The following is a 12,500-nucleotide window of genomic DNA, read 5'->3' as shown; positions in this document are numbered from 1 at the left end:
GGAGAAACTTTCAAAGAACAAAGATCTGGAAATAGAGGTACCTCGAATGTGGAGCCTAATATCAGAAACAATTCCTATCATATTAGGCGCATTAGGTATGATAAAAAAAATATTCAAACAAATACATAACAAAAGTACCAGGACTTACAAGTATATATAACATACAGATAATAGCACTGCTAGGCATTGAACACATCCTACATTAAACACTTTCAATGCACACAACAAATCACAGCACATACCCAAGGCACACAGAGCTGCGCTCGGTAGTGCAGTGAAAACATGTGATAAAAATAAGACTACTGAATAATAATAATAATAATAATAATATAATAATAATAATAATAATAATAATAATAATAATAATAATAATAATAATAATAATAATAATATAATAATAATAATAATAATAACAACAACAACAACGTTTCTCTAAAAGAAATGGAGAAATTTTCAAAATACAAAGTCCTGGAAATAGAGGTAACTCGAATGTGGAATCTAAAAACAGAAACAATTCTATTAGCTACTGCTGCAACGGCTTACTGCTGGGCTAAAGTTTCGGGTCAACATTTATCCAGTCGCTCTATGATTGAATGCATTTTATTAAAGACAATTCCATCATTTGTTTCAGACATGCATGATACAGATTTTTTTTTCTTCCTTTTCTAAGTCATTAGTATTTGATTTGAAGGAAATGTGATTACTACATCTGGCACCTTACTAGGCTATGTAGAGCCCTTTTATTATGTTTTTTTATTTTATTTATTTATTTATTTTTTTTTGGTTTATGGTAATCGTTCTTCATAAGTTGATAGGCGGTATTTTCTGCCATAAGACGATAGGAGGTGGTTTCATCCTGTAAGAGCGTTTTGTCAAACGGCTGCTATGGTGTAACAATATAGACATAATTGTTTACTTTCCTCTAACTGCCGCAGAAATTTGTGAATAACGGTTTCAAGATTCAGTAATATTAAATAATTATAGTCTACTGTCTGTATTATATACGTCTATATTGTTTGTTGCTACCAGTATGTGTGTGTGTGACTCACAGATTTCGACTTTTCAGCATATATTTATACATACATACATACACATGAACATATATTGACATACAATCACACATATACATACAGACATGTACGTACATACACACATATACACGTACACATATGCATGCTTGCATGCGTTCGTACACGTCCTTATTTGTTATTGTTTATTATTTGCAGCTCTCAACCGACGATGAAGATGTGGTGTATATTTCGCAGTTATCCAGATGTCAATCGAACCATCTAGAAAAATGGATGGGTGTCATGTATGCCTACAAAGGTCTTCTTCTCATCTTTGGAGTGTATATGGCTTGGGAGACCCGTAACGTGAAAATACCTGCCCTGAACGATTCCCGTTACATTGGAATGAACGTCTATAACGTAGTTATCATGAGTACAATAGTAGTCGTACTCTCAAAAATACTCTCAGATCGACCAACCTTATCTTATGCCATCCAATCAACGTTCATTTTCCTTTCCACTACAGGAACTCTCTGTCTCATGTTTTTACCGAAGGTAAGAAAGACGTTTCTACTTCGTCGTTATCGTCGCCGTCATCATCATTTTCATCGTCGCCATGATCATATACATCATCGTCCCATAACCAACACCGTCGCCATTATTATAAGGATCGTCGCCATTATTGTGATCATTGTCACCCATTTTTTTTAATGATTAACAATGAACATCCCTTTCACAGCTTCAGATGATCACCTTAATCGTCATCAACTTCGTCATTGCTGTCGTCTGCGGCAGCGTCGTCTTTGTTACCACCATGATCGTCATCATCGTCATCATCAACATCACCACCACCATCATCACCATTATTGTCGTTATGATCATCAATCATCAACATCATCACCATCATCATCATCATCATCATCCTAATCACCATTTTCCTCCTCTTCATTTCCATGATTCATCATTATCTATATTATTACATTTTTTTTAAAAGAACAACGCTACAATACCTTTATCGCCGTAGCCCATATTCGTAAATCGCCATCGTCAGATCTTTTGTGGTCCTTAATCGAGTCGTTAACTGACAATTTACTGGATTATAATGTTCTTAAGGTGAACATCTCTTCACTTTTATCAAAGATTATCGTGTAACTAGCATTCCCGTGTCATCAAGAATGCTGACAGTTTTATTAATGATTGAAAATGACACATCAATACAATGTGGAAAACCATTAATAAGTGTCAGCAATCTAGTAAATATATTTACATACGCCGGACTGAGGCAGTTAAAGAATCAGATACGATTATAACGTCTCGATTGAAAATATCACCCACAATGCATGCGAGTGTATTGTGTGTGTATTTGCACATATATATATATATATATATACTTATACATACGCATACATATTTATATACATGTATGCAAGTGCATACATATGAATGTATGTGTATGCATGTGTGAGTGCACAAATGTGTGTGCGCGCATGTATGGTTGTTTACACATTTTAGATCGATGAGGTCAGCAAAACATGTTATCTCTTACTCGGAAAAGGAAATAAGGGCTTGTATCAGAATAGGCAAACAAAGCAAAAAAACTAAGAAAAAATGTAAGTATATATTTTTTCGTTTTCTGAGAAGCAACATATATATATATATATATATATATATATATAGAAATTCGGAGTGAGTACTTGATAATTATAAGCACCTGTGTATACCGTTTGGTGGTGTAGGTGGTGGGGTAAATTGATCAAAATAAAATAAAATAAAAACATGATGCGAAGGATTCAGCGGTACATATGTTTCGGGCCTTTATTAGACAGATTTATAACAATGCATGATGTATGTCTGTGGCCTTCTTCAGCCGCGCACAACAGCTTCCACAAGGACATGTGTTACATCAAAAATTCTTGGTTGGGGATGCAAATCCTCTCATTCACGTACGACATAATGCGGCAGCAGCATAGAGTTGAAGCGTCCATCTCTTTCTTCTCGCAATGTAGAATGAGGAAAATTGGATGTTGAGGTAATGTAAATAATAATAACATATGTAGGTGAAGATGGAGGGGCGAGAGTTCGGGACGAGGGATAAAAAATGTATAAAAAGTGTAAGTATAGAATAATATAAAATGTAGAGGATAAAGGGTTGTAAGTAGATGTAAAGGGGGTATAAAGAAATATAAAGTAAAAATAGAAATAGAAATAAAAGTAAAAAAACCTGATTAAAACATGATAAAATAGTATAAAGAATGTAAAGATAAGGGATGTATAGGGTATGGACCAAGCATGGTGGTCAGGAGATTGATAAAATTTAGTTGTAGAATTGTCAGTACATCAACAGTTTCGTCTGGGGACTTAATGCGTTGTAAATCAGAGCTGATGAGCATTTAATCTGGTTCCTTGAATTAAATGGACTTCTAGTACATACATATCATCATGGATATATACACCCACATACACACGTACATATACGCCTCCAAGCCTATAAGCATACACACGCACTCGCGTGTAAACACGTACATAAACACACACGCACCCACACGCACACGCGCGTACACACACATACATACAACAGAATATCCGCATATATACACGGACATTACGCGCGTACACGCTCACATGTATATACGCGCGCCCATCACTACATACACACACGTATATGCCCACGCCTCTAGGTCCAGGTATAAGATATTAAAGGATGTGTATAAGAACGTATGTAAAGAATCCCGTACTCATGTCAATACGCGCACGCACACACGGCTGTGTGTCCGTATGTGCGTGCACATATACACTCATATACACACACAGAGACACACGCGCACATGGGTATAGCTATAAGATATCGAAGTATGCATGTACATATATGCGCGTGCATATGTATGTATGCGTATAACACGTACGCGGACGCTCTCGTATATTCAAAAGGTGGATCCATAGGTAAGTAAATAAACATATATAGAGGTGTAAAGCGATAAGTTAGGGGTAAGAATGAGGGTAAGGGTAAAGATTAGAAATAAAAAATACAGTATAAATAAGGAATACAATGTAATAGTTAGAAATGAAGTATAAGAATTATAAAAATTATAAGAGTTAAGGTAAGGGATGAAAATGAAAATGAGAATAAATGGAAGTAGAATAAAAGTAAAAATAAAATTAAAAATAAAAATAAATGGAAGTAGGATAAAAGTAAAAATATGGATCCACCTTTTGAATATACGAGCGTCCGCGTACGTGTGTATACGCATACATACATATGCACGCGCATATATGTACATGCATACTTCGATATCTTATAGCTATACCCATGTGCGCGTGTGTCTCTGTGTGTGTATATGAGTGTATATGTGCACGCACATACGGACACACAGCCGTGTGTGCGTGCGCGTATTGACATGAGTACGGGATTCTTTACATACATTCTTATACACATCCTTTAATATCTTATACCTGGACCTAGAGGCGTGGGCATATACGTGTGTGTGTAGTGATGGGCGCGCGTATATACATGTGAGCGTGTACGCGCGTATGTCCGTGTATATGCGGATATTCTGTTGTATGTATGTGTGTGTACGCGCGTGCGTGTGGGTGCGTGTGTGTTTATGTACGTGTTTACACGCGAGTGCGTGTGTATGCTTATAGGCTTGGAGGCGTATATGTACGCGTGTATGTGGGTGTATATATCCATGATGATATGTATGTACTAGAAGTCCATTTAATTCAAGGACCCAGATTAAATGCTCATCAGCTCTGATTTACAACGCATTAAGTCCCCAGACGAAACTGTTGATGTACTGACAATTCTACAACTAAATTTTATCAATCTCCTGACCACCATGCTTGGTCCATAACCTCTATACATCCTTATCTTTACATTCTTTTACACTTTTATCATGTTTTTATCAGTTTTTTTACTTTTATTTCTATTTCTATTTTACTTTATATTTCTTTATACCCCCTTTACATCTACTTACAACCCTTTATCCTCTACATTTTTATATTATTCTATACTTACACTTTTTATACATTTTTTATCCCTCGTCCCGAACTCTCGCCCCTCCATCTTCACCTCTATATATGTATTTATTTATTTACATTACCTCAACATCCAACTTTCCTCATTCTACATTGAGAGAAGAAAGAGATGGACGCTTCAACTCTATGCTGCTGCCGCATTATGTCGTACGTGAATGAGGGGATTTGCATCCCCAACCAAGAATTTTTGATGTAACACATGTCCTTGTGGAAGCTGTTGTGCGCGGCTGAAGAAGGCCACAGACATACATTATGCATTGTTATAAATCTGTCTAATAAAGGCCCGAAACATATGTACCGCTGAATCCTTCGCATCATGTTTTTATTTTATTTTGATCAATATATATATATATATATATATATATATATATATATATATATATATATATATTATATATATATATATATATATGTATATATGTGTATGTGTGTGTGTGTGTTTGTGTATGTATATATATATATATATATAATATATATATATATATAGCAGCCATCTACCATACCAGAGCAAAACTAGCGGACTCCTTAATACGTTTGATAGCTTTACTCATTAGTATAGTGAACTAACTCTTCCTAGATACTCATCTGGATATTTTGCTGTTATAAAGAATATAAAATGTGTAAGGAAGTCGAAACGCGGTTTCCCATTTTGCAGCTTCCCTTCGTTCCAGAATTCAACATAGTAGCTAAATACTCATGCAAAACTGCTGAAGTTTAAATAAATGTCACTGACATTTATGTTTTAAGATGCATATTTAAGCGGCCTGGTGTAGTATTTTACATCTAAAAAGAAAAAAAGCTATTTTGAGATATTTATAAGCTAGTTGTCCAGCCAATGTGAACAGTTTTGCGTAACTTAGCATTATACAGATTGGATTACAAAAACGGTTATTTACATCATGTGGGATTTTGCTTTAGACTGTCATGGCTGACATTAATAACAATACTAATACTAATACCGTCACTAGAAATATAATCGAATATGCAATACTAATACTGTCACTATAAATATAATCGAATATACTAGCTATCCACGATAGTGTAAGTACTCTTATCCGTTTAACTGTTTCTTTCTCTTTCTCTCTCTCTCTCTCTCTCTCTCTTTCTTTCTCGTTATATAACTCAGGTTGCTATTGGTTACTATGAAAACTAAGGGGATGTCTTGTCGGTTACTGAGACTTTGTTTACCCAGTCTTAACCATCGAAACGTCGACAGCAGGAATTTTCGTTGCCTGAGAAATGTGCCACAAGTTATTATTGTAGCTGTTTTTATATTGGTCGATTATATGACAACATAGAAGGAAATAAAACAGTCAAACCTTGTCATAGAAGATAACGTGATAAAAACGGAAACAAACTGCTTCGATCATCTTTCAGATCTCATGCATTTCTATGTGAAAATGATACGGCAGAGATGACTGAAGAACATATAAAGGTTAAAAACAAATTAAATGCTTGGTATGGAAGCATATTTTTCACTTTTCCTTTGCTATCGTTGAACAACAGATCCCTTTTGACGAAGATAGAAAAAATAACTTCAGCCTCTGCTAAATGGTATTTGACGATAAAACTAGAGATCGTATATAAATATGTGATAACACGTACAGGACAATCAATAATTGCTTGTATACTTCTGCTATCAGTCTGACAGAAAACATAAGAGATACCTGTAGAGCACATAATAATGAAATAACTCAATGTAAGAAGTATAGATGATAATGAATCTAGAAGAAAACATCAATAAACTTCACTGCATCAACGCATATTGTGATATCATCACAATAGTAAATTTCATAATACATTCACAAGACACAAGCTCTATCTTACCAATAAATATACTATAATTAGTAATTTTATACTCGAAATTCTTGAAAAATTAGCTTCAAAATAAGAGTTGAAATCGCTGAATGAAAAAAATTGTTATCTGAAAAATCTATTTCATCTTGTCTCGTGATAAAAATTTATTGGATAGGCAAATACCACAAAGAGATTTGACTGACGTTTCCTACAAAAGCAAAAAGGATATTAACCACAAAGTTATTCTAACCCAAACGAAAATATACAGTAAAATATACATCGTCGCTCCGTTGAATGAAGGTTCAGCAAAATACAGCTATACATAATTCTTAGTTCAATGTTTTGTCGTATTGTCTAAGAAAGTGTGACAGTGTTGGGGCTTGTGTCTTGTTTTGCTAAACAACATTCAGCTCTCAGAGAAAGTAATTTCACAGAAACCCTGCATCATAATAACTACCACTGGTATCGTGACATTTGCTGCACCAGACCAATACATATTTGAAGAACGTAAGAACTCGACTGGCTCTGCACAAACCATACCAGTGTTATGATATTCATGGGAGAGGGGAAATATGTTTGTAAGTAAGCAACCTTTTTTCATGAATATCATACATAAATTTGATTTAAGGCTTTAAATGAATAATGTGACATCACTTTCATTGCAAGAGAGTCAGATAAAAATCAAGAAATTTTATCATCGTAAAATTTTATTATCTATACGATCAATTTAAGATTTCAAAAGATGTGTAAGGAAGTCGTAACGCGGTTTCCCATTATGCAGCTTCCTTTCGTTCCAGGATTCAATATAATAGCTAAATACCCATGCAAAATGTTGAAGTTTAAATAAACGTTACTGACATCTATGTTTTAAAAAGACTTAGGCTAAATGCATATTTAAGTGGCCTGGTGTAGTTATTGTAGATCTAAAAGGAAAAACAAATGATATCTTGAGATATTTATAAACTAGTTGTCCAGCGAATGTGAACAGGTTTATCATAATCAATGAAAAACTGCCTTGAACCTGCAGCGTCTCTACTTAGTCATATACACTACTTGAATGTATAAATTCACATTTGTACACGTGGCGAACGTGGCTATGTTGATATATACCAAAGCAGCAATACGTAAACCTGGGTATTTTTTTAAATGTAAATCACAAACTACTATGGTCGTTACATATACAAAACTGTGAAAATATGTAAATCTTTCCTATACTTGAAAACCAATAGCCGTCGTTGGTTTGTCAACCACAAAGTGTGGCTTAATTTATCAGAAATCAACTAATTTATACCTACATACATTTTATATATACAGGGTGTCCCAAAAAATGTATACACACCTTAAATAATTGTAAATTTGGGGTTTATTATAATTCGAATAATTTTCAACATGTAAAAGAATTTACAAATATCATTCTATTGTCTTGTTATCGCATGTTTTCAAACTGATGTCCATTCTGCTCCAGACACTACTGACAACGCGAAGCGATGGAATGGCACACATCATGGAACAATTCCATTGGGATATTCGTACATTCATGTTCAATGGTTGCCCTCAATTGAACGACTGTTGCAGGTTTCTGTGCGTAGACTTTGTCCTTTAGGTATCCCCATAAAAAGAAGTCTAGTGCTATGAGGTCTGGTGAACGTGGAGGGTATTCGACAAAACCTCTCCGTCCAATCCACCTGTTTGGCAAGATCCCATCAAGAAAGGATCTAACATCGCGATGGTAGTGTGGAGGTGCCCATCTTGCTGGAAATAAAACTCTTCCTGTTCAAAGTCCTCTCTAATGCTTGGCATGACAGACTGTTGCAGCAAGTGTATACATTTTTGGGGGACACCCTGTATATATATATCAGTGGCTTGCAGTGACTTCTGAGGTTGGTCATGCAATAAAAACTTCTTGGTTGAGCTGAATCATTTTGAAATTATGTAACATTTATTTGCGTAATATGGCCATGGCTTTTTAGACCGTTACGCTGTCAAAGACAACACAGTTGCTTTATCCGGCCAATTTCGGGAAAATAATTGACACTCACTCAAGCATCCTGTTCTGATACTTACTGAAATCCGTACATTAAAAGACTACGTCCCGCGCACATTGAACCTACGCGCGTAAACATAATGACACACACAATGTAAAACAGAGAAAATTCTCAACATTGTACAGGCATTGAGTTTACAGATAGCCTGGAGAGAAATTATAGTTATAGAAGCATAGGACAGGGAGGGCAAAAGAATTCGCATGATTTTTTTTCTTTAAGCATGCCTAAATGAAGCAGAATCGAGCCTGTAAATATAACAATGTATCGAATCTGGACGGGTTTCCTTTGAAAGAAACTTCCCATTACTGGATTATATATATATATATATATATATATATATATATATATATAATATATTATATATATATATATATATATATATATATAATATATATATATATAATGAGCTGATTTATGCTAAATTAAGCCACACTTTTGTGTTTGACAAAGCAACGACGGCTATTGGTTTCCAAGTATAGAAAAGATTATATATATGTATATATATACAAGAAAAAAGCAACAAGAATGGATTAGTTGTTCAGTACAATTGTTTCATACGAAGAACAGCTTTATTAAAAGCTGCAAATATTGCAGCAAATACAAGTGTCCCGTATTCATCAGCCAAAACACATATGAGTTTTCCAAACATCCTAGGGGGTGAGGCTACACTCATGAAGTATCGAAGAGAGTTCTATAAAAAGCAAAGTTAGATTGTAAGCAGACTTCAAAAGTTCTCTAATGATGCACAGTTTTATAAAAGGTTTTTAAAAAAGTTTGTATATATATATATATATGATACTATAGTCTCGGGCAAATCAAGGATATTTTTGAACTTGAGGTTATAGTAGAAGACCTTTCCAAACCTGCCACGCAAAGATACCGAACCTCAAAACTAAGTTTACGAAAGTAAACAACCACACTATCCTGTTAGTTTGCTGGCATTCAACATTACTAATTACTTATATAAATAGTTGTTGTTAAATAAGCTGATATATTGAGTTATTGATTCAAAGATTGGATGATTAAATGTTCAGATATATTGACCAGCAGGTAGTTTTTATATAGCCATATATACTTACATACACAAACAACATTCACAACTGCATTAAGTCATACAAGAATATATACGTATATACATGTATTGCGTAAATTGAAATGGATGGATGTATATTTTACAGAGATGGACTGATTTGCATTAAGATAAATAAAATGACCGATAGATTATATACATATGCAAACATACACGCACACACTCAAATACATTAGGAAGATAGATAGATAGATAGATAGATAGATAGATAGATAGATAGATAGATAGAAGATAGATAGATAGATAGATAGATAGATAGATAGATACATAGATAGATAGATAGATAGATAGATAGATAGATAGATAGATAGATAGATAGATAGACAGACAGGCAGATAGGTAGATAGATAGATAGATAGATAGATAGATAGATAGATAGATAGATAGATAGATAGATAGATAGATAGATAGATAGATAGATAGATTACATTATAATTCACAGTTGAAGCCATAATAATATCAAAAGTAACAACAGTATCAAAATGAGCTACATTAACAATAGTGATGATAATAAAGATATCAATAGTAATAACAGAGTAGGTGTTTATATTGACCATAAACAAGGCTATTTCGTGAAACACGTAGATAAATAGCAAATTATTCTATTTGTACCTCCTTATCTACAGTTAAATTGTATATCGGTCACCATTTTGTCTGATAGCCTTTTGGCGGGAAAACTATGAGCAAAGCAACATAAAACTTACATTATTAGATATTATCTGCTATTCTCTAAATTCGACTACCGCTCTCTTTCTCTTCATATGTATGTATGTGTATATATATATATGTATGTATGTATATATGTATTTATGTATGTATGTGTATATATATATACATATATATACATATATACATATATATACATATATATACTCACACACATATACAGACACACACACACACATATATATATATACATACCTGTATGTATGTATATATGTATTTATGTATGTATGTATGTATATATATATATATATATATATATATATATATACACACACACATACATACATACTTATGAGTCTATAAATGTTTTATTCCAGATCCTTCTCGTTATCTCTATAACTGCCTCTTCTGTGATTCTTTCACTTTCTCTCCCTCCTTCAATGTCATTCCCTCCGGTTTGAGATTATAAGTAACAATACGATAAGATGTATAATATATGAGTGCTTGTTTGTGGGCGTGGTTTTGAATGATCATCCTGATAAACGATCAAGAAGATATTTCAATATAGAAGTCGGTATAACTTAGACGTAGAATATATGTATCTATTTATGTATGTATGTATGTATGTATGTATGTATGTATGTATGTATGTATGTATGTATGTATGCATGTATGTATGTATGTATGTATCTGTGTATGCGTGTGTATGTATGTATGTATATATGTATATATGTATGTATGTATGTGTGTGTGTATGTGTGTATGTATGAATGTATGTATGTTTGTATGTACGTATGCATGTATCTATCTATCTATCTATCTACCTACCTACCTATGTGTGTATATATATATATATATATATATATATATATATATAGAGAGAGAGAGAGAGAGAGAGAGAGAGAGAGATAAGAGATAATGGTGTCATTGAGACCCAAAAAATGTCAGGTAATGCTGAATAAGTGCTATAGATAGACCGCAGACCGAAACTAACTATGACTTAATTTTTCCTCCCACATCGTCTCCGATGAAGGGATATTATTAATTAATATCTTAAAAATAACTGTAAGACCTTCTATCTATAAATGCTCTAATATCTATACAGCCTTGGTTTTTTTATCATATTATGCAAAAAATTCATATATATATATATATATATATAATTATAACAATGAGGGTCTTTGCAACAAGTTGCTAGACCACATACCGAGAGTATTAGAAATAGCAGCCAGAGGACTGCTATTTCCTTTTACTACAAAAATATGTCTCCACAGACAACAGTATTTGTAACTCATTATGTGGCAAAAATAAAGAAGAAATGAATCTTTGATTCTAATCCAGAAACGTGAGTCCATAATTGACCGTGGACTGTTTGATTTCGTTATTTTTCTTCTTTTTTTGCCACATAATGAGTTACAAATACTGTTGTCTGTGGAGACATATTTTTGTAATAAAAGGAAATAGCAGTCCTCTGGCTGCTATTTCTAATACTTTCGGTATGTGGTCTAAGCAACTTGTTGCAAAGACCCTCATTGTTATAATTATATAAACGTTTACCGAATATGGTCATTTTACATACCGAAATACTACTTGGTGAAATTTGTTGATTTTATTAAATTAATTATTTTTCACCCTTTATCTGTATTGATTATATATATATATATATATATATATATATCTATACAATATGTTACATTACTCGGTAGTCAAGATAAAACTCTGAGTTTCAGATGCCGAAGTGGAAATCCACAACACCATCTATATGTATGTATGTATGTATGTATGTATGTATGTATGTATGTATGTATGTATGTATGTATGTATATAAGTATGTGGGTGTGCTTCCCAAGTAAGTGACTT

At 33.4% G+C, this 12,500-nt stretch overlaps 1 protein-coding gene across 1 annotated transcript in view; it reads left to right on the top strand.

The window, feature by feature from the left end:
- LOC115218300 overlaps window positions 1–12,500 on the top strand; it is a 1,044,479-nt gene that overhangs the window by 998,621 nt on the left and 33,358 nt on the right. The window contains exon 14 of the mRNA XM_036508355.1: window positions 1,227–1,562. Coding sequence (XP_036364248.1) covers window positions 1,227–1,562 — 336 coding nt within the window. The remainder of the gene's footprint in view (window positions 1–1,226; window positions 1,563–12,500) is intronic.

The sequence above is a fragment of the Octopus sinensis genome, linkage group LG13 (genome assembly GCF_006345805.1).
Source record: "Octopus sinensis linkage group LG13, ASM634580v1, whole genome shotgun sequence".
Taxonomy (NCBI): domain Eukaryota; kingdom Metazoa; phylum Mollusca; class Cephalopoda; order Octopoda; family Octopodidae; genus Octopus; species Octopus sinensis.
Note: the sequence above shows the minus strand (reverse complement) of the source record. Positions and strands in the feature narration are given on the sequence as shown.